The 23,856-nt window shown below is 29.0% G+C and overlaps 2 protein-coding genes across 3 annotated transcripts in view; both read right to left on the minus strand.

Annotated features, from left to right (window-relative positions):
• The window catches only part of LOC119675015 (DNA cross-link repair 1A protein-like), a 367,032-nt gene that overhangs the window by 14,217 nt on the left and 328,959 nt on the right, over positions 1-23,856 (minus strand). The window lies entirely within an intron of this gene.
• LOC119675012 lies at positions 1,111-22,294 on the minus strand. 2 transcript variants are annotated; one of them, XM_038086174.1, is made up of 15 exons: positions 22,260-22,294; positions 12,626-13,085; positions 12,347-12,554; positions 11,768-11,839; positions 7,865-8,100; positions 7,717-7,802; positions 7,334-7,636; positions 4,492-5,398; positions 4,063-4,422; positions 3,543-4,000; positions 3,374-3,472; positions 3,001-3,311; positions 2,668-2,944; positions 2,439-2,600; positions 1,111-1,521 (listed from the first exon to the last, which is right to left on the minus strand). In XM_038086174.1, exons 2-15 carry the CDS (start codon positions 12,819-12,821, stop codon positions 1,318-1,320), a joined length of 3,879 nt encoding a protein of 1,292 aa, XP_037942102.1. In that variant the 5' UTR covers positions 12,822-13,085; positions 22,260-22,294; the 3' UTR covers positions 1,111-1,317. The 2 variants fall into 2 exon arrangements, with proteins under 2 accessions (XP_037942102.1, XP_037942104.1); XM_038086176.1 differs by lacking the exon at positions 11,768-11,839 and having other exon boundaries at positions 1,112-1,521.

Here is a 23,856-nt window from a genome sequence, read left to right on the forward strand (position 1 = left end):
AAATCATATTAAAAAAATTTGTTAAACTTCGCCAGCTCTTCTGGACTGTTGTCTAAAATATAATTTTATTGTAATATTTAATATTTCTACGCTGTGAATAATTGTTGTCAGAGATCTTAATAGTACTAGAAGTATTTGCAATATTAACAAATTTTTAAAGATCCAAAGGAATTAATTAAATTAATTAATATATAATATACATTTAAAAAAAGATTTCACTGAATATTTAATTTAAACAGTTTAGCAAATTTACTTTAAATATTTGTTGTACTTTATTAAAATTTTAACTAAGAACGAAGAAGACTTCTCTTATTATAGCATATCGCTTTTATAGGTGGTTAAGGAAAGGGCGGGGGTTTGGACATATTTTCGTAATGATTTTTTTTAATAGTCCTTATGTATATATTATATATAGTTTATTATTGTTATAATTATGTATTTTTATAATTTGTTCTCTACTTAAGAGTTAATTTTTGTTCATTATTTTAAAAGCAATATTTAAATGAGTAAAATATATTAAATATAATATAGCTTTAAAAAAAAATTGCATTGCTTAGAAAAGAAGGACTTATAGACTAATATGTGTAAATTTAAAAAATAATAAAAACGATATATTTAATAATCTAATTAAAAAGTAGTATTTGGTAAAAAACACATACAAAATTATATATTATATATATTTTTAAATAAAAATCTTTCTTTTTAATAACTACATATATAAAACAAGTAATCTCAAGTGCGACCTGTAATTGTGTCAAAGTAGTAACAAAGCCAAAAAAAAACGAAAAATAATAATAAATAAAAATAATTAATAATCTATGTATACGCTTTGCTGTAAAGTTAAATAAGCTGCTATAGTAAATATAATATTATGAAGTTTATAGTAAATGTTGAATAACTAAACAACAATTAGCTTTATATTAAAAAGTAGGTAGACATATAAACGAAAAATATTCGTTATTAAATGAGATGTTAATATTGTTAATGGCGACTAGATGCTTAAGAATATACATATTAATTTGTTCGTTTAAATATAAATTTTTTAAGATATATTTTGTATATACGCGTATATATACAATTTTTAGCTTATTTGTTAATTTTGCTTTGTAGAAATTTTAAATCTAAACTTGTTTAAAAACCATTATATTGCTAAACTCCTAATGAATTTGATTTGTTTCAACATATTTTGTAACTTTTTAAAAATGTATAAATTCAAAATTAAAAAAAAATAATTTAAATTTTTTTTTTTTCGTTAAAATTATGCATGAAATTGAAAATAGCTTTTGGTTAGATACACTAACTAATAAACTGTTAATATTAAACCGTTGTACCGTATGCATTGAACACAGCACGTGAACTATCCGTATCTAAAGATATATCTTCGGGACTGGCTAGATCCACTCGCACATTGGAATTAGTGCGCCGACGAGCAGTTTGCGCAGCTCCCCAGTTACTAAGTGTCCAATGGAAGCCAGACGACGGTTGCATTGGCTCATCAGCTACTTTGACTTGAGTGCAGACCTAAAGAAAGAAAAAAAATTAGTTATATATAATACAAAACATAAAAATATAAAAAAAATAAATAAGAATATAGAAAAAAGGTTTTTTTTTTAAATATGTTATATATTCTTTATTGCGTATAATAATTGTATCTATTTATATATATACCTTGTAGGAGAGCTTATAACAAAATAACTTCGGATTACCGTGATGTCCGGATTATCAAAAATATACTATATGTTTCTAGTATAATAGAAAGATGGTATTATCTAACTAGCACATACAATAGATTCCTTATAATATAATTGATATTATAAATGCAGTCACTTCCCCACCCATGTAATCGTCTTGTATATCCTTTTTGTTATCTACTAACAAGTCCCAGCGGGTTACAACAACAACAACAACATAAATGTACTACTTTAATTTGAGTCTCAACTCATATTAGAATTGCTATTAAAATTACTGCAATCTATCATTGGCCTGAGGTCAGAAGCGCTACAGAGACTAATCCACGGAGATTTTTGAACATTAATTCAATGTTCATCTATATTATATACAATCTAAAATGGTCCTAAATATTTTATGGGGGTTTAAACTTCTTGTATATGCGCTAATGCTTGCTTTACTAGCTCAACAAGATGAGTTTGAGTAGTTAAAATGTCAGCTATGCTTTGAAGCAGATTAGAATTTTGGTCACATTCTTTGTGGCTGGGATTTTTTAATCTGAACCAAAAAGAGAACAGCAGTTCGAAAGTTTAAATTCGCATTTAATATTAAAAAACCGTCAATAATAGATATTATCACCGTCATTCAAATAACTAAAAATTTACTATTTGGTAAGACTCGGTCTTTACCAACAACAATGACAGTACTCCGCTCTGATAGGACCCAGTTAAACTGTTTATTTGAATTCACATTTCTATTGTTCTTCTTACCTCCCGATTCACACAGGGTAAAGTTTCAGTACCATTGCCAACTGCAGAACCAGAAGCTGAACCAGCAGAATCTCGTGTACTCCCAATGCTACTGCTTGAAGCTAATGAGTCGTTACTCGACTCTGTTATGGCGCCTCGGTAACGCGCCACAGATTGCACAGCCTTAAATAAAGTAGAAAATTATTAATTAAGTTATATATTGTACATAGAGAAATATGTAATTACTAACCATAAAATCACCGTTTTGACAATCCTCAATTGATTTTAATATCTCCCATACTAATTCCGAATCAAGTGGTATTGGATTCTCACTATCCCGATTATGTATAGCAATGGCGATATGCACTGGGTGCGGTACTGGCAATGGTATTAATAATTTTTCAGTTATACTTTTTTCATCTATTTTTTTCTTCCATGGACGCCATGGTTTTTGTGGTTCTGGTGTTTTTGTGTGCTGAGCACGATGGGCACGTACACGTGGTGTTGTTAGACCAACAGACATATCTCTAAAAAATTTAAAAAAACTAGAAAATAAAAATTAGATATATTATTCTTAATATACCTCTTCTCTGGCTTTCTAAAAGTCAGTGTTATTCTAGAACGTGGATTGAATGCTGTTACTTCTAAAAATGGTAAATGTACTTGCACGTTACCGCGAGGCGCATAAACATTACCCAATAAATCTAACCCTTTTGAACCTATAACTTCTGTAGCATTTTGTACCATCTCTGTGTAACGTGTAAGATCAAGCGAGGGATGTGGTTCTAATTTGAAATGCGTATCGTTTTCAGTCAAAGGCGTTAAAAAATCTAAGCTAAAAACTTCGGTATATATAAGACCAGCCAAACCAGGCCAATCATTTACACTAAGACCCTAAAGAAAGAATTTTTATTGTTTTAACGTCATTTGTTTTCAAAATCAATTCAAATACAAACCTTATTATCCCAAAAATCTTCTTCATTAATAGATAATCTAGCAATCACGTGTGACGGATAACATTTTTCTAATATATGGGCGGCTAGTTGTATTGCAATCTTGAAAGTAATTTTTTAATCATAAGAATAAGAATTTATATGAAAGATGTTGCAAAAATATTGTATTTACTTTTAACTCCTTGGTGTTTAGTTTAATGCGTGTTTTTACTTGTGTCGTCAGAGAAGTCTGCAGTTCGCGCCTACGTTTCTCTAATTTTTCATGTAGTGTACTCATTAAATCATGCGCTTCACGATCCAATGCCATATAGGGTCCAGCTTTAGATAACTGTGCTGAAAATGGACCAAAGCAAGCCTCTACAAATTGACTAAAATCCTTTTGAGGTTGTAGTATAATACGTTCCATGGCATGCTGATAAGCTTGTAACTCATCCAATTCCATTTTTGCCTCAAAGGCAGCTAAGGCTTGTTCTGGTCTAATAATAAAATAATAATCAAGTGCTAACCCTGGACCCGCTATGCGTTTGACAGCAATACTATCCGAAGCTGGTATACGACCACATTTTTTGATAAATAAATGAAAAGTTAGAGAGTCCCAAAGCAATCGTAAGGAATAACGCGCAACTCCAACTACAAGATAATTTTTTAATTTTTAATAAAAATAAATTATTAATTGATTTTGAAATACAAACCAATTAAAATTAGACCTGAAGCTAATGACCAGAATATGGTAGCAACTAATACTGCGGCTATTGGTTGTAGTAGACCTTGTATTATCATGTTCCATATAACAGCCTCTAAGAGTATACAATATCGATTTCGCGAATTATCCGGACAATCTAGGTCATAAACCAAAATCATATATATATGCAATAGAAGAGTAAATATAGGTATCCAAAGCGGTGCCGTCAAAGCCAATGAAATACTCAGTGAACTGGTTGCCAAACATATAAGTGGAAATGCAAAAAGAATAATTATCGTGCCAAGAAAACCCTTTACAAAATAGTTCCAAGCACGATTTAAATTGCGCGTTAAACCTTTGCCAATAAAGCCTGCAATTAAATTTATAATTATTAAATAATTTAATTATAAATTCAGTTTTTTGTTAATTAGGGACTAACCAGTATCCGGTTCCGTTTCGAAATGTGTACGTGACTTCGATATGTGCCGCCATAGTTCTATTAGACGTGAGGCCATTGTCTGCGTTATGCTAGTTTTTCTAGGAAATAATGTGCCGTTAATTTGTGATAATTCCAAATCAGGCATAAATGGCTTTATACAAAAGAGTGCACGTAAACCCAAAGGGCTACACCAGGGCACAAGTATGCCGAGCAAAAACATCATATTCCATGTCCAACACCAAGTTCGCTGCATCAGATTCAACAAACGCCAAAATGGCCAACGTGTGCTTGTGGTGCGTATAATTTCTTTTTCGACTAAAAATACCGGTTGACTGGGATCTGAACGTGGTGTTACAATTGACGTAGCCTGTTGACTGATTACCGTAGGTATTACATCGGATTGCCCTTGAAAATTACGTCGTATTATCCACGAATTAGGTGACCATATACGACATGCCCATTGAAAACTTCGTGTTGGTGCTTTGGCATTTTGTAGTTCCTTTAATAGTACAGGTTCACGTTCTTTCATAAAAGCTAAATCACGACTAAGAAAATAGGCAGTTTGATGTAGGTTGTGTTTTGTGCACATTTTTAGAGATTCTTCGTGTGCCGACCAAGCTGATTTGTTCAATTTACTCTCCTCAGCAGCACGCAATTTTGAGCGCAACCAAGGAGCAACTCGTGAAAGTACAGAATGATCATTAGCTAAGCATTTCTGATGATCTTCACGTGAACGTTTAATATCCTTCTGCACTTTATCGACTGCTTTGTACATAATTACAACAGATTGTGCTTGCTGTACTAAAAGTTCGGGAATTCCAGTGCCAAGATCTTCTAGTTTCGGATGTGATAATATTGATGAATATACCCGTTGTAGATATTCTTTCATAACAGCTTCATTAACTTCCTGTAAATAAAAAAAAGGTTAACGTAATACTATAAATAAAAAAATATATTAGTTTGAAATTAATAATGAAAAAAATTAGTTTGAAAATATTTTAAATTATATCCATAAGACCTTACAAATACAGACATATTATTAAACTGTATTTAGATGCAAACGTTGTCATGTGGGTGTATATAGATAAAGAGATTATATATCAAATGTATATAGAGGCAAATGAAAGGACACAATATCATAAAGAGAATTTTTGCAGTTTAAAGTTTAGTGATCAAATAGTATATGCAATTGCTATAGAAATAATCTAACATTAGTTGTGTCAGTACATACATTGTGACCGAAAAGTTTTCGGAAATTCTCATTTAAAATTCGCGCGCTGTATATTTTTCGATATTTTAAGTTTATGTAGTTTGGCAGCACTGTCCTTAATTACTATGCCAAAAATGAGCGCGATCTGTCAGACAGTTCGTTTACGGCAGCTGTTGAAACCAGTTCACCTCAGTAGTGCGTTGCGAAAAAAACAATGGAAAAAAATATTGAACAAAGAGTTTGCATCAAATTTTGTGTTTCGAACGAAATTTCGTGTGCAGAATCTTTGCGAATGCTACAAAAGGCTTATGGGGAATCAGTTTTATCGAAAACTCAAGTTTATGAGTGGTACAAAGCCTTTCAGGACTGTCGTACGACCGTCGAAGACATGCCGCGTTCTGGACGACCTTCGACCTCTACCCCCGACGAAAACATTGAAAAGGCAAAGGAAATCGTGTTCCAAAATCCTCATGTGAGTGTTAGAGAGATAGCACGAGAGCTAGGCATCGGTCGTGAGATGGCTCGTTTGATTTTGGTGGACAATTTGTGTATGCGACGTGTCAACGCTCGGCTTGTTCCGATTCACCTCAATTTGTTCAACATTATCAACGATTTTAAGGCCAAACATTCAATAAATACCATCGAACAGCCACCGTATTCACCTGATCTTGCACCGTGTGACTTTTTCCTGTTTCCCAACCTCAAATTACCACTCAGAGGAACGCGTTTTGAATCCATAGAAGACGTAAAACAGAATTCGCAGAGGGAACTCAAAGCCATACCGGAAAGCGGATGTACTACCCGGTTCACTTCATAAAAGTTTCTTCGAATTTATTAGCTTAATATTAAATTTAATTTAATATTAAATTTTTAAATATTCTAATCTTATTGTCCACCATTTTTTTGTGTTCAGCAATTGTCTATTAGTGTTAATAGTAAAAGGGACAATGCTATACTGATACCTATAAAATCTTTTGTGAAATCCTTGAAAACAGTTACTGAAACTAACTGGAGAATTAACAAGCCTTATAAGCCTTTCTATATAGAAATATTGGATTTGTTTCTTGGCAATCTCTGATCAGAGGCCGATAAAAGTTTTGAAAAGTTTTGCCCTGAATTTTATAACATCTGCGGATATCGGTGTCCTTTTGAGTCATTTTTAAAAGAGGGTAATTAATAGGAGACTGAGAAATCCGTCAACATGACTGTGATGTTAGAAATGGTTTAAGTACTCCAAATTAGTCCTGGTCCATTAATAAACTTATATATTCAATTTGTTTTATCTTAGCATGTGATTAATAGTCATTAAAAAAATCAAGTGACCTTATAGAATTGTACAAGCAATAGGGCACTAAAACCTATACCAAGCACTTGTCTGCCTCAATCCTATTGCTGTACTGTTTAATTTTCTTTCTTCTTCTCTTCTGCTTAGGGTGTAGCATTAAAATGTATATTTTTTTTCATAAAACTAATTAAGTTATATTTGAAATTATATTTTAAATTTTTTAAACTTTTATAAAAATTATATGTAACAAATTATTTTGGAAAAACATATAAGAAACTACATACATGAATTATAACTATTATAGTTACTATTATTATTTATTTTCTTTATTTAATTATGGTACTGACCTCTTCAATTTCAGTATCGCTTAATTTTTTAGCTCTTAACTCAGCAATTAAGCGTTCTCGAAAATGTAAAAACCAACCCCTTGTTTCGCGTTCCAATATACCTATAAGTATAGGTAATGCTTTACGCATTATATCTCGACAAAATAGACGTAAATCGATTTCCTGTCCTTTCGGAGTCAAAAAGAGATATGGCACTGGTTGCGTTACTTCACAACTATTAAAATCAAATTTCTCCATTGTGGCACGTCGCAGCATTTTACGCACAAAAGAACATAGACCATCTAAACAATCCTCAAACTCGGGCTGAAAGATATATATATCGGACAAATATAAATATAAATAAAATACAATAATACTATCATAATAAAAAAAAAAATACTTACGCGACATACTAATTCTGCTATAAGAAAACGACAACGTTCCTCTTTAATTTTATAGTCTAGATTATGGGCCAGTAGAGCAGGCACACCTAAAAAAAATAATATTTGTACTTTAAATCAGTTAAAACCATTTTCTTCGTATAAAACGCACCAATTATCATATCGAACAATTTAACTATGCCATCCAGTAGAGCATTGATCGCATGCACTACCGAAAAGAAATGAGAAAATATTCGGGCCCGAGCTGTTACCACCACAAACCTTGCGGCTAAAGCTAAATCACTGAGAAATGAATCGTTTGCACGTAGTGTCCCCTTTTGAAGTAGTTGTGAAAGTCGCCACTTGTGTACTTGTCCCGGAAAATGAAGACTCGGCACATCGAATTCACTGTGAAAAATACAAAACAAATTTATACAAGCTTCTAAATAGACCTTCTGCATACGAGTATATAAAGATACTAACTAAAACAAGACATTTTACATGCTAAACAACTAAACTACTTATTTTTCTAGTGCTATTAATCGGAAAATGTTTATTTTACTTTTAAAATACAAGTGAAGATTTTCGTGAAAATGTGTAATAATTTCTATGATTTTAACATAATTTTATTACATATACATTAAGATTAAAAAGTTCTAGAATATTCAAAATTAATATTCAAATAAATGGGAGCGCCATCTGCCGATATTATTTGCAAATCAATTAAAGGTTTTTTTTGTATTGAATTTTAATAAGAATTTATATAAATTAGTGCCTGAGACTTAGAATATTACGATGTTTCAACAGCTCAAATATACTCAGATTCGAATTTTGAAAATATTCGAAATGGTTCGCGCTGCTCGGAGGTGTTCGAATTACTCAAACAAATTATCTGCATTATGTGTCATTTTCTATTTGTTTTACTTTAAACAAACACTAATAGCAGCCAATGTCTGAGGTATTTATATTGTCGAACACTTTCGAGCAGCACAAGCATACTCGATCATCAAAATGTTCGAAGTTTCGAACATGTGAATAATATTAAAATTTCCAATATTGACATGTTAATCCAAATTGAATGGTAATATGCAGAATTTAGGAATTTAAGTTAATAAGAACAGTACACTTAACTGTACAATTAAAAAATACTACCATTTAAGTTAGTAAAGATTATAATGTCCAATTTAGAGAAAATGTTCTGGAACTTTTTAAGAAGAGAGTGCTTGTATTGGTGCTTATTATGGTGTTTTTAGGGTATATTAAACATCTGTAAAACTTACTGAATTAAATAAAATAATTTTTTTTCTCGATTTGTATTTTTTGTTTATTTTTGAATTACATTATTTAACAATATAAAATTGGGTAAAAGCCTTTATGTTTATATTTATATATATGTATATATAGTCTTTCCGACTTTTATAAAATAACTCTATTATGGTTTTATGTACTTACAAGTAATTAAGATAATGTATATGACATGCTGTAAACATATATTTAAACTACGAAGTAAATTAAATAAATATATAAATATAAAAATTTTTATCCAATAAGTTTTGAGAAATATGAAACATCTAAATTAAAGACTCTTTTCAAATATAAAATAACAGAATTTTTAATTAATAATGTACATATGCATTTTTAAATTTCATTGAGTTTCTTATAAAAAAAATAAAAATTATGAATGATAGATTGGGTTAGATTATAACGACAAGAATCCAATTAGGACTATTGGCTTATTGTGTTAAACTTTTAGATATATTATTTATAAAATTGTAATTAATTAATAAAATTTAATAGCATATAAACTAAAGCGAACAGACAAGACAGTAACAATTTTAGAGTGTTTTTTTCTTATGGACTTCGAAATTATTCTTCTTGTTATATAGAGAAATAACTCACCCATAATCAATTACTCAATATCTTATAATATTAAATATTAGACATCGCAGAAAGCATTTTTATATGGTAATTATCATAATTAAAATGGAGTGTGAAAAATAGGCTCTATAAATGAGCGTTTAAATAAGAAAGTCGTGGGCAATATAGACGACCGCTATTACTGCATTAAGAACTGTATATAGTAATGAAGTCAAATAAGAGTTTTCTTGTGAAGAAATTTGGAGAACACACCAAAATGTAATCCCGTTAAGATCCGTTACAATATAGGAAATCTTAAATTTGTAGATGCATATTCAATCTCAAACTATAACTTGCTATAACTCCCTATAACTTAGAGAGTTTATGTCCAGATGACATCATGTCTTCCCAGGTAATGTTCATATGATAAAGAGTCCAAAACTAGAGTTAAATTTAATCTACTATATACAAAATTTATGTTTTGTCTACATTTTAAAACTATAAAATCTGATATGTGTATCACAAAACACTTCAAAATACCCGGAAATTTTCGCCGTTGTCAATGAGATTACTAATGGTTATTTAATAAAACATAGATTAAAAATAAATATAAAATTACATTCAGTATTATTGTTCAATTTAGTTAAGTTACAGACTATTTTAAAATTATTCTTTAAATATCATTTCTGCAGTTTTTCTTATATATTCAATTTTCAATAGGCTAGAGTAATTTGCGATCGAACTAATTCATTGAACTAGTTAAGTAAAAATTCATGAATCACTATATATATGCTTTTTATGCATATAATTCAATACTTAAAAAGAAGTTATATATAGTTATATATAAGAAGTTAATAATAGACGTATAATAGACATATCGACACAAAGAATCCCGAAGGTACAGAAATAAAAAAGGCAATATAAGCATTAAAACTAGGATATTCAGCTGTAACTAAACTGAAAAATTTCCAACACCTGTGTAAAGAAGACTATCTTATGTTATTGAATGACTGTGAAACATTGCATATAACAAACAAGCAATCATTTTTAAACTAACGCTAGAGTCTCGGAGATTACTAAGCAAATTGATATACTAAATAATACTAAAAAGAAAATATATGAATGCCTCGGTCATACCCTTAGAAAAGATACGCGTAGCATAGCTCCTTTAGCCTTAAAATGGCAAAATGGCACATTTCAAAGAGAAGAGGAGGTCCAAAGACAACATGGAACAGTATTCACCGAAACATACAAATCGTTTAATGAGGTTATATACATGGCACGGAATAGAGACAACTGGAATCAATTTTTAATTGTATGTACTTTTGAAACATGTCATAATAATTATATATAATAAATAAAAACTAATAAATAGTTCAAACGAAATCAAATATACAATATGTACAAGTGACTAATAGAAATTACGTTTTCTTTTGTTTGGGACATGATCATGAAACTGGCGCTTAAATTCAAGTAGATTTCTTCGTAGTAAGGAAGCATTATAATAAGTGCGAAACTTAATGCGCACTGACTGAATGCATGAATGAAATTAAGGTGCCTATTTTTTAATTTATATGAATTTAATTTATTAGTGCAATTCATATGCAGTATATTTTCAATATATAGCTTAATTCTTAAATTGTTGCTTTTTTACTATTTAATTGCTTTATGAAATTAGAATTCTTAATAAATATAGTGTTTTTATTACATATATATATATGTCATATATGTTTATCATTCAAATTGAAAGTCATGTATAACTTCATTACTTCAAATAGTTACTTTTTATGACTTAATTTTTTTAGAAAATGAAAAAATATCGTTTTTATTACATATTTATATCTTATATGCATATTATTTAAATTAGAAGTCTGGTAAAATAGTGAAAAACTAACGATAGTAATGAGCTGGTCCTCGTTAATGAGTGACACTAGCGACATAGACCACGAGATATACTGATAATAAGTTTTGTACGAGTATATTAAAAGAATCTTTAAACAACTTAACTAAAATATCAAAAACTATAACAAAAACATTACAAAACAACATAGAAAACACTTAAGATCTTTCATACATAATAATAATTTTTTACAACATAACAATTTCAAGTAAACACTGAAATCTAAAATATTTTGTTTTATTTTGTTTGTATTAAAAGGGGAAGGAAACACATTTCTTAAATGTTTAGACGATTTTTTGTTTAATAATTCGTATTTACCCATTTTTACGTATTGTTTCCAATTGTTCCAAAGTTAATTTCTTCGGTTTTCCATATTTATCCTTTTGCAAGCTTTACAGAAATATTTCAATATTGCACAAGATATTGGAGATCTTATTGTTTTTATAAATATTGAGTATAGAGAAGTGTTCAATTTTAAATACAAAATTAACGAAATAACGAAAAATATTATAATGTGAATAATTATATTAATAATAATAATGATAATAATAAAAGTAATAGTAGAGTAGCGTTAAGAAGTAAACTAAAAGTTATTCAATAATTCCAAACTATTATTTAAGTTTTTAGCAAATGACTGGTGTTAAGTGTTTCTTCCAAATTCAAATGCAAGTACCAAAGATGCCGTGTTTACACTAATATTAATTTTTAATTATTATTTGTAATTAATCAACCTAATTTTTGCGTACTTTGCTGTTCATTTGAATGAAAGCAAAAACCTTAAAGCGTAAATTAAACTTAATGAAATTCTTAAGCAGCAGTTTGAGCATAAATAAAAAAATATAAAAATAATAGAAAATTTTTTATTAAAAACGGAAATTTTTTAATCGATAAACTTACCCATTCTCACGCAACGATTTTAGCTGTGAGTTGGTTAAACGACGTGGTTCGCCATTACCATCGGATGCAACAGCATCGAGCTCATCAAAGGGTGGCGCTATAAATAGGTCGCGCAAATTTATGGGACGCGTCTTGCGGCTGCTAACGCTATTCGTTGCATTGCTAGCAGTTAAGGCGAGCGTTGTGGCTGACAATGGCTGTGGAAGCACTATAAAAAATAATAAAAAAAATTATATTAAAAACTTAATTGAGAATACCGTATGTTGGGTATGGACTTACCAATTGGAAAAGTTTTCCAATGATAGAGAAATTGTTCTGCTACAGTTTTGATCTGTTCCACAAGCTGCTCGACTTCTGGTGGTGCGCCGACTAAATTGACGGTAAAATGTACAGGTTCGCGTTCCGGTCCGATTAATGATTGTGGACGCAAATGAGTACCAGACGCACTTGTCGACAGTGGAAGCATAGTAGACATCTTTAGAAACTTCTATATATGCTGTTCGTTGCCAAGTTGAATATGACAACGAACGAAGCGTAGTCAACAGGAACGCACTGTTGACTGTCGGTTAACAATCAATTTTTTTCGTGAGCGAAAATTTTATCCAAGTTTTTGTTGCTGCTCGTTCACATTTTTAGGCCTCTTGTAATTACGAAATATCGACTAATGAGATTGTGATGAGATTCGTATAATGATAGCCTTGGGTAATGAAACCGGTTGATTCGTTGTGCTTTAATTTTTCTATAAATTCAGAGAAGAGCAGGAAATATAATTACTGCGTCAAATTTTCAGTTTTTTATATTTTGTAATGATTTTTAAAAAATAATTGTTTATAGAATTTTTTGTAAATATTTCAAAGTTGCTAAATGTAAACAAAATTGTAGGAGATGAGATCAAAATTTAAACTAAAACTAATAATAGCGAACAGGCAAATTTACTTCTTACTTGAGTACATAAAGTTTCAAATTTTTCAATTAAATTTTTAATGTATTGTTTTTCTTATTTTTTGTATACATACTCGTACAATCGCACAATAAATAACCTAAATCCTTCATGAGTTTGAAATGAAAATATTATAAATAGCGCAATTCTGCAAACTGAAAGCACATTTCAAATTAACATAATATATGCATGAATTTCAGATCATTAAAAATTAAAATCTTCGGAGAGTTGAAGGGACGAGATCAGAACAAAGATTTTATAAAACTCTTGAGAGTGTGGTTAGTATGGTTATAAGTCCAAAATAGAGAACAGAGTATCTGTTAATAAAGATCTGTTAAGTAGATAGCTAATACGAGAAGACGAAAATTGTTTATCCAGGTTTGAAATTGTTTTATAAATTAGTGATAAGTACACTAAATAAGTTTTAAAAATATATTGTAATTAAATTTATATAAAATCGAAAAAAAAATATGTCTATAGTAATTAATATTAAATATAAAGAATATATTCATTTCAATAAAATTTATTTTTCGGCTGCTTATACAGCTACTCCAAGTACTGCCAAACATAGCATACTACTACTCCAAGTGATCTTAGAAACTTATTCTTGTTTTCTTTGGAAAAAAAAACGACAATTTTTTTATATTATAAAAAACATCCAGCACCATACAAAATGATTAGAAACTAATTTGCCAAAGTTTTGTTGTAATCGTATAAGTTCCAAAGATATTAAACTGCCGGGACGACGTCCAAATAAAATAATAATTCAAGATATGATGGCTAAAATCAATGATCTAATGATGGAAGATCGGCGAATAAGAGTCCACGAGATTTCTGATGTTATAAAATTCTCAAGTAAATGTGTTTATTATACTTTACAACAATAATTTCATATAAAAAGCTGTAAGCGGAATGGCGCCGTGATTACTAATATCATAGTGAATTACTAATCCAGCCGTGCAGATGGAACCCCCAGGAAAATGACCGTCGTGTTAGGGCGCCTGCTAGAACATAGCGTAATTTTGAAAGCTTAACTATTCTTCATAAAAATAAGACTACCAATTAAAATATACAACTGTCAAATTAAAGAATGTTCATTAGGGTGCCATTAATTTTCGAAAGTCGAATTGCTCGCGGCACTTCCCAGATCGGTTCATTTTACTAAAAAAATAATCTGTGTGAAATTTTAGTTCAATTGGATAAGTGAAACTGGTACCCCAAGAGCCTCAAAGATTGGAAAATAACGATTTTTTCCATAAAATTCATCTTTGATTGCTTATATCTCCGACATATTTAATTTTAAATAAAAACTGTCTTCCTAAAAGTTATAGGTCTAGTAAAAATAAACAATTCACTCATACAAAGTTTTTCTGTATTTCTAATAGTTATTGAATAATGAGTTCAATGAATGAATTGTCTACTAAATTTGGTAGAAAATAAGTCCAATACTTGTATAGTTATAAGTGAGTTTCTGTATTATTCATTGGAATGCGAAGTGAATTTTATAATATTTTATCGTATTGATTAATTCAAAGTGATTACATTAAAAAGTGTTACCGAGATGTCTTCTTTAAATATTCGTTTCCTTTATAAGATTCGTAAGGATAACCAACCAAGAGATGATTATAGGGAACTTCTTGAACTTGCATTAATGTTTTTAGGAGAAAAGCCGAACTGTACAATAAAGTTTCGACCTCCTGGAGCTATATATCATGCAAGATGGATGGCGAAAGCCATGCATGTATTAAAAATATTTTTATTAGGGAAAGAGTTCAAATTATCTACAGAAGAAGAAAATGCTCTTTGCGGTATATGTATGTAGGAATGTTTATTTAATAGTATTTATTTAATTCAAAATATCAAAGTGTATATACGTTAATTAATTAATAAGTAATAATAAGTAACTTCTTAAACGCGCACAACCGACTGACAACTTCAACGACTTATTACCCACTACTGCTTGTTTTTTAAAGCTTCTTCTTGTTCCTTTTTGCCGGCGTTGTCAGATCTTACCCTTCCTGCCTACATGTATTTTTATTACTAAAGTGTATGTTGAAGTATGGTTTAATGCTTTGTCATCAGTTAAAGCTCATTTTCAAGATTTTAATCTTCCTTCTATTCTCAGTCAATATCAAAAAATTATATTTGGTATTAAGGCTCAAAGCTTGTTCATTTTCCTTTTTTGGATTTAAATATATCACCTGAGACAAAAAAAGTATGGTTTCAAATTTGAATATAGATAGTGATGACAAGGAAGTCAGGAGAGTATCAACAGATCGCGCAAAAATAACTGAAATCGTCGAAAAGGGAATTGAACAGTTTGTATACAAAAATACTAAAAACATTTTTAATCGTTTCAAGTTGTGCGATGGCTTCTTGAAAATATGCCCCACAAAATGGCTTGAAAGCCATTTTGAAAGCTTTTAAGCTTGAAAGTAGTAAACGATACGACATAGCGAGGAGTGAAACTAATGCTGGACTATAATTCAATTTTAACAAAAAAGGAGAATTGAAAACAGTACATACTAAAATTGTTAACGATTACCGCCGTCGTTTTCCAAGTTGTAATAAGGATACTTTGCTCCAGCAACTTTAACTAAAATAATCAAAATTATGTCGGATAAACCTAGAATTAGTACTTTTTATTATTAGAAAGATTAAATTTTAGATATATTGAATTTATTTTAAATTTTTTAGAAATAATAAATTTAATAAATTTTTTGTAAAGCTGAAGCGGACAATTACATTCATAGTACTTTCAAAGCTAGCAATCGGGTGACTTCAACTTATTTTTTGTATTATTCAATAACTATTAGAAATACAGAAAAACTTTGTATGAGTGAATTGTTTATTTTAAATAGATCTATAACTTTTAGGAAGACAGTTTTTATGTAAAATTAAATATGTCGGAGATATAAGTAATCAAAGATGAATTTTATGGAAAAAATCGTTATTTTCCAATCTTTGAGGCTCTTGGGGCACCATTTCCACTTATCCAATTGAACTAAAATTTTACACAGATTATTTTTTTAGTAAAATGAACCGATCTGGGGGGTGCCTTAATGGCACCCTAATGTTCATACATAAAATATCAACGAATATAACATATAAACGTTATTTTTTTAGAAATATCACCTAAACATATAGATTGGAGTTTAAAGGTTATAATAAAACTGAAGCTGTTTTTGATTGATAACAGAAGACCAACAAAGAAAAAACGTGGCCGCTGAAATATATTTATATGCCAATAAAATAAATGTTTAAAAATTATTAATGCAAGTGTAGTGTTATAGATTCTTAGCCAAAAGACGAGAACCTTTTACGGATCTTGAGAAAAGATAATTTATGCTGTGATGATTTCTTTTTTCCATTTAAAGAATTTAGTCCAACTCTATCGAATGTGCTTATAATTGATTATACGTAATAAAATTGGATAAATATCTGTGTTGAATATTTATAAAAAAACAACCACAGTATAAATGTTAAATACATTTTATGTTAGAAAAGATTTTTCGGAAAACTTAACGTTTGATCTATGAATATTCAAAACAATTAAGAAATTAAAATTTTAATTAAAAACAATTTATGAAACAATGAAAATAAAGAAAAACTTTGGAATTTAAATTACGTCGAAGTGTAGCAAAAAATTATAATTGATGTACACTTCAAATTAACAGAATAAAAGTATTAAATATATGAGTTCATGTATGGACGTACTTGTATTTTAATAAATGTTTACGATGCAAACGCACGGCTACTGATTTAAATTTTATTAATATTTTTATGGATGATGTATTAAAAATAAAAAATTGGATTACGAAAATGAAACTGGGGACTGCATTTGTGTACGTGATTCTTGTTTGAATTCTACAATTAATGAATTATTAAAAATATGTGTAATTAAATATTATTAAAGTAAATTAATTTATATTTATTTATATAAAACTATTTAATAGTTTAGAAAGTAGATGTTTTCATTTTGACACAGAATGATAGTTAATTTAAAGCTAAAGATAGTTGAGAAGATAATTAATGTGTTTGAACTTATATAAGTAACTTGTCAATTTATATTATATATAATACATATAGTATAATTTTTTTATATATTATATAATCACCAAGTGTTGGAAAACGAAATCGATTGATTTGACTGTTCGTAACACATATAGTATGTATGCCAGTCAACAGTGATAGAAAAGGAAAATATGTTGCAGCCGATCGATTAGGAATCTATCAATTTAATAGATTGATGTTCCTTTAAATGTTCTGTAAACTTATAATGAAAAATAAAGTTCTTAATAAAATATGTTGAATCGAGGAACATATTTACACGTGAGGATCATTTGGCATATGTAATGAGACATAAATATTACAATGAGAAGAAAAAATCTTAATACTTTGTTATAGGTTGACATTTTTATAGCATGCCTATAGAATATATATTATACACAGTAACTACTGTTGCAGCTACGGATATGAGAAACCATCAGACACCTTTTTTGTTTTTATGCCCAGCGTACTATAAAAAAATAAATAACAACATTAAGTTATAATCTTCAACAAGTTCACCAACGAATTGCCTCAGCGTGGGTTAATAATTTGATTAGGTGAGTACTGTCTTCATGTCCCTTCACAACGGATCAACTTAACCTAAGTTTGTCGGCATTCCTAATAAAATTTTTTCATAGTTTTTAACACTTGCAGCGGCTAAAAGCTTTAATAGATCTTTCAATGTATTTTGATTCTAGTTTCCAACCTTTTTGGGTTTAATCAGAATCATTTAAAAATATGGGATTCGTTTCATATTAGTAGAGAATATAAGCAACATTAATAAATTATTGATGCAAATAGATAACAACAATCAATGCAATCTTTTTCGGATATCAAAATTAATTTCATATATAACATAATGTGGGTTATGTGACCAAGCAAGATTCTTATTTGGGAATAAGATAGAAAACAAGATATATAATTGATGTGACCAATATAATTGTTTATTTTGTAAAGGATTGAAATTGAAATTAAATATTAAAATATATTCGAATATAAACAATTGAATAATTATTTTGTTTTTACTACTTGGACTTATTAAAGTAGTTGAAAATTTAGATATATCTGTAATAAAACAAAATTACTCAGAATACACATGAAAATCATGAAATATTGAAACTAAGGGGAAATAAATAATTTTCCAGCTGAAAACACAAATGCTGGAATGTGTAGATGTTATATACATACATATATGCAGATAGCTCAAAGTAATATTGTGTAGAGACATGTTCTGAATATAGTAAGAACATGTGTAATATATAAACAAAATGAAATAATAATATATAAACATTTTTGTATATAATTAAATGATTTTTCAAATTTTAGTATTTTACTTTAAAATCTTTATGGTCTTATAAATAAACAAAATAAAAAAAATTAATTTAAATTTATTTGCTATGGATATTATATTCAAATAAAAAGTATTTAATATATATACATATGTATAAATAAATTTATTATTAAAAAATGAGAAAACATGTTTTTTTACTATTTATGCATATTTTTTCATTAAGTTAATAACAGCCGCTAACCGTCTACAATTAAATTTAGTCACTGGTAGTTTTGTGCAAAAGTATTCGTTGGCTTATGTATCACACAATTTAAGCGGTTTTAGTGAAACAAATAAACACCCTACAAAATCAAGGCAATGGTAAATAATTATTAATAAAATAATTTATCGACCGAAAACAAGATATCGGAAAATATATTAAAATGTTTTTCATTAAATACACATTATAAATCGCCTAGAAAATGTGATCTAAATAATAACATATTAAAGAGATATGAATATATGAAATATATATATAATAAACAATATTTACTTGAAACTTAAAAAATACTTCCGCATATTGTATATTTTTGTTACGTTTGGATATTGTAATGAAAATTTAAGCAGAGATACAGAAAAGGAAACAATACCTATATCACAAGAACAAAGAAAGAGATTTGAAATTAAGTAGGCTTATAACCAAGAATTTACTTTGAGACTTGATCATTTTCTACTTTTTTACGATAAAAGTTTGATTACTTCATCTGAATTAGTTACAATATCACTTCAAATCAAAATGATGCCTATAATGAATAATTACATGTTTTGGTAGAGCTTTTGCATGAGAAAGAACTGCCACAGCAGCAGTTGTATCAATAAAATTGGCAAAAAGAAGAAAAGATATTCGGAAATTAAGTTCTATCGCTACACTTTAACAACTTTAAAATGTAGGCAGAAGCATCAATTTTTGATGTAATTGAGATATATAATATTTATCAATTTAATTCTGATGGGCTTTCAGCCTTTTCAGCTCCTTTCCTTGCTAATTTTATTTAACGTTTTATTATTGTGATTTTGGAAGACAGTCACATTTCTAAGGTACAGATCATTATAGCAGTGCTTTCTTAAACGAACAATCAATACTATAAAAACTAAAACTATTGATTTAGATTTGATTTAAAAAGTGTTGAAAAGTTGTCGCCATTTCACTGCATCCTTTGAGGATTATTGTCTAATGTTAAGTCTTTTCCGAGTTAGTGCATCTGGGCACTTTTACTCCTTGATAGCTGGGGAATATCAGCAGCAGAGTAATTTAAGTATTCCTCGTAAGCATCGTGATCATTCAATGACTGATCTAAGATCTGCGTACCGCCCCGTCCGTTAGTGATTACTCTGAGATTAGATAGTGCTAAGTAGGGCAGCCTTTTGGTTTTCGCATATAGCTTCAGGGCTCTATCCCATATATATTTTTTGACCGGATTTATTCTAAGGTTTCTTAGCATGTCATTCGTGTGGATGTGCCATGGCACTTTGAAGAGTCTTCGGAGAGCCTGACTTTGACCAACTTGCAGCTTCTGAATAGAAGAGTTGGCAAAGATTATTGTGACATACCCACTTTAGTTCAACAGACAAGTAGCAGTTAAGAACGTTATTACGTTCTTTGAAGAGATGTTGCCTAAGGTTCGGTAGATGATTTTTGACTCCGCAATGGCTAGTTTGAAACCTTGTGACAAGTCTTCTGTTCAACTTTAGCAGGCAATTGTATTATTAAAATCAGTCTGAGTTGCTCTTTCCAGTCACTTATTAATTTTAAGTTTGAATCAGTTATAAAGAGAAACACATATTTTTAAGATTGATATAAAATCATAAAATGAAAATTAAAAATTGAGAGAATAAGAACTAGAAGATATAAAGATGAGTTTAGAAAAATAAAAATTAGTTAAAATAATAAGACAGAAGTAACTGGGGGAACAGAGAAAAGTAAAACGATTTTTATACTTGGTTGAATGTAAGTAAATAAAGCATTGGAAGAATAAGAAACTAAAGTAGAAGGAGGTTTAACAGGAGGTTTAAGATTGTATATATTTGAAATAATAAAAATAATTTACGTAGCGGGAAATAATTTCATCTAATCTAATTGTTTTTAGCAGTTGATTAGATTTTAAACTAATTGTAAATATACTCTGTGTTCGTGTTCGTTATACAGGTGAAACACTAAAAAATATTTTTAGTGCACCGCCTTTACAGTGTATGATATGCAGATTATATTGTCAAGTGGCGAGATCTATTTCGTAATCACCGATTTTCAATATTTACAGAGATACTCTGCTTAGTGGTTTCAAAGGAAATTTTATCGAAAAAAATAAGCACTCAAAAAATCTTTAATATCTTGAAAACGGTTCACTTGAACAATTTATATGAAGTTTTATATACTATTGTGTCCCCTTCTGGGTTTAGAATAGGTCTCTAAGTCCTGTTGCGGCAATAAAAACTAGTATAGGACCTACTTTACAGAATTTTATTGACTCTTCCGTAAAAATATACATTCCCAGGAGCCTATTCCGTATGTGCATTAGCGCAGGGTATTCTAACAGCATATGTGTGGTCGACTCCTCGTTCTCTTCACAGAATCTACAGTTTACATCCGTAATAAACACTAATAATAACCACTTATACTGAAAAACAACAAACATCTGACAACACTATCTGTTAGCTTAATTAATACTCTGCTGCTGGAAGTAGAGTGTAGAAATTCTACAAGCTATTTTTTAATGCGAAGATATCAAGTTAAAGGATGACGTTTTCACTAAATCGTTACTGAAGCAACTTAAATTAGCTAAAGTTTTATTATGGTATAATATACATATAGACATATTTATAAGCATATAAGTATACCAAAAATATATGATTTATTATATATATTTATACGGATGTCTGGTTTAATTTTTATGCAGGGTATTACGAAGTAAAAATTCATGACATTTTTAAATTATATTGAATTCTGTTGTGATTTAAATTTATTTTTTTCATTTTTGTGTATAATTTAATTTTGTTATAGTTTCCATTAATTTATATATGTATATTGAACTTAAAGTGTAACTTTTAACATATATAAACCGCTTAAATCATTTGAAGCAATATATTCATCACACATTGTCTTTCATATTACACAAACTGTAGGAAAATAATTATTATTGTTATTAAATGAGTTTTGTTTTTGTTATTTTTGTTATGTACAAATAAACATTCCATTTTTACAATTCCTTAGTGATTTCTTTTCTTTTTTTTTTAAGAATTCACTATTGTATTATATTATTATTATATTTTCTCAACAGCGCGTGGAGTTGTACATATTTAATTTTCTTTTTATTTTGTGCGCTACGTTTGTTTGCTGCTTAATATGTTTTAATTTCTTTGACTGATTTTTCCACTTTTCATTTTATACACTTATACTCCACTCCACACTCCACTTGTTTTTCTATCATAACACTTCATTTTTTTCTATCTTGTATCGTATGTTATAGATTTTTTCCATTTTCACACAATTTTGTGTAAACTAGCAATATTAATATAAAAATATATATCAAATAGTAATTTTTTTATTTCCATAGTTATTTTATTCAATTTTCTTATATTAATATATAAATACGTACACAAAAGAATTATATTAATTATTGTAAAATATTTTGTATTAAATTTTCCGCAACAACAACAACCACGTCCTCCTAATATAAAAAATATTACACTACTGAACTATTTCTCTCTATTCTCAGTCAGGGTTGTATTATTTCCAATAAAAATGTTATTAGTATTTTTGTTCATTTGTTTTTGAAGAATTTTTCGTATAGGGTGCATATCACTAAAGCTATTTACAGAGAAGATCGGTTAAATTCAAACGACTGTAATTAATAATTTATTTTAAAATAAATTTTTGTTAATATAGAGTGAAGAAAAAAACTACAAGTCTCTTATTAAAGGCTCTTGCTAAAGTAGAATAGACCTATATTTCCGCACTTTTCCACACAAACAAACCAATTCTTTTTGCTTGAAAATTTATTTATAAACAACTGTTACACTAACATTTTTCCAAGTAATTTAAAAATGTTCACCCGTTCCTCCATTTCTGTTTTGAATTTATAAAATAAAATTAATTTTAGACTAGTAATTATAAATCCATATCTATTTACAATTTTTTTGTCGTAGTGTGAACTTATGACTAAACTTTAACGGGTTATCGAGATAAACCCGAGAATGAGATATGTATGATAATTTAAACAGAATAAAAACATTCGTGTTTAATTTCAGTAATATATTCCAAATGTATTATATTATATATAAATAAAGAATAAAAGAAAATATCAGCAAAATAATTCTAAAACATACGATATATATATGTCCAAATGTGAAAAATAAAATTTTTTTTATATAATTTGCTTTATTTTGAATACAATTTTTAATTATGTTTGTATTCGACTTTTAATGTTCGAGCTGTGTTCTTTTCCCGAAGGTAGTGGTTTATTTAACGATCTTTTCACGTAGGCAGTGTATTTTTAGCTTACTTTTCCCAAAGGTAGTGTATTTTTAGTGTTTTTTTAGTGTCCGTCGAACAAAACGATTTGGAAACATAGAACCATGTTATGTAGACAGACAGATGTCGAATGAAACAGCGGTTGTACAGTATTTCTGATCATGTCAATAAAGCATGTTATGCAGAGAGTTAAATCACATCTGTTAATGTCATAGTCTTCTATAATAGACACAAATTCTAAAAAGCACTGTTTTTAGGAACGAAAAACCTCGTCATCTACGAAGCTTAAGCGAAAAGTGATATATTATGATCTTTACACAGATTTTCATGGAATAGCTTTGTGTAGAGTCTGGTGAGAACAACAGTGCCGCGCATATAAACAATACAAAAATTTAATTTAGACCAAAACAGCTGATTCACACATCAACACAAGTTTAAGCTGAAATAAAATGTACGAGTAAAGTCTATGTTGTTAAAGGGAGCGCTCCCTCAGATGCTCTTATATACTTGTGTATATACAGTGTTGCTCATAGTTACAACGAGTACCTCGTGAAACAGACATTGCATGTAATATGCAGCGAGTTAACTTGCAGGGATTTGAACAATATAATATTTTTCGTTTTGATCATAGATTCGTTTTCAAAATTGTATATATCTTTCACATCGATCATTACGCATTCGGTGTTTTTTACATATGTATGAAAATTATAACTATATTCATG

Source organism: Teleopsis dalmanni, chromosome 2 (assembly GCF_002237135.1).
Source record: "Teleopsis dalmanni isolate 2A chromosome 2, ASM223713v2, whole genome shotgun sequence".
Taxonomy (NCBI): domain Eukaryota; kingdom Metazoa; phylum Arthropoda; class Insecta; order Diptera; family Diopsidae; genus Teleopsis; species Teleopsis dalmanni.

Coding starts and splice junctions, on each gene's coding strand:
- LOC119675012 (XM_038086174.1), bottom strand. CDS start 12,821: ATGTCTACTATGCTTCCACTGTCGACAAGTGCGTCTGGTACTCATTTG. Junction 5,399..7,333: donor GCGATACTGAAATTGAAGAG/GTCAGTACCATA, acceptor TTTTATTTACAG/GAAGTTAATGAAGCTGTTAT. Junction 2,945..3,000: donor TTTAGAAAGCCAGAGAAGAG/GTATATTAAGAA, acceptor TAAATTTTTTAG/AGATATGTCTGTTGGTCTAA.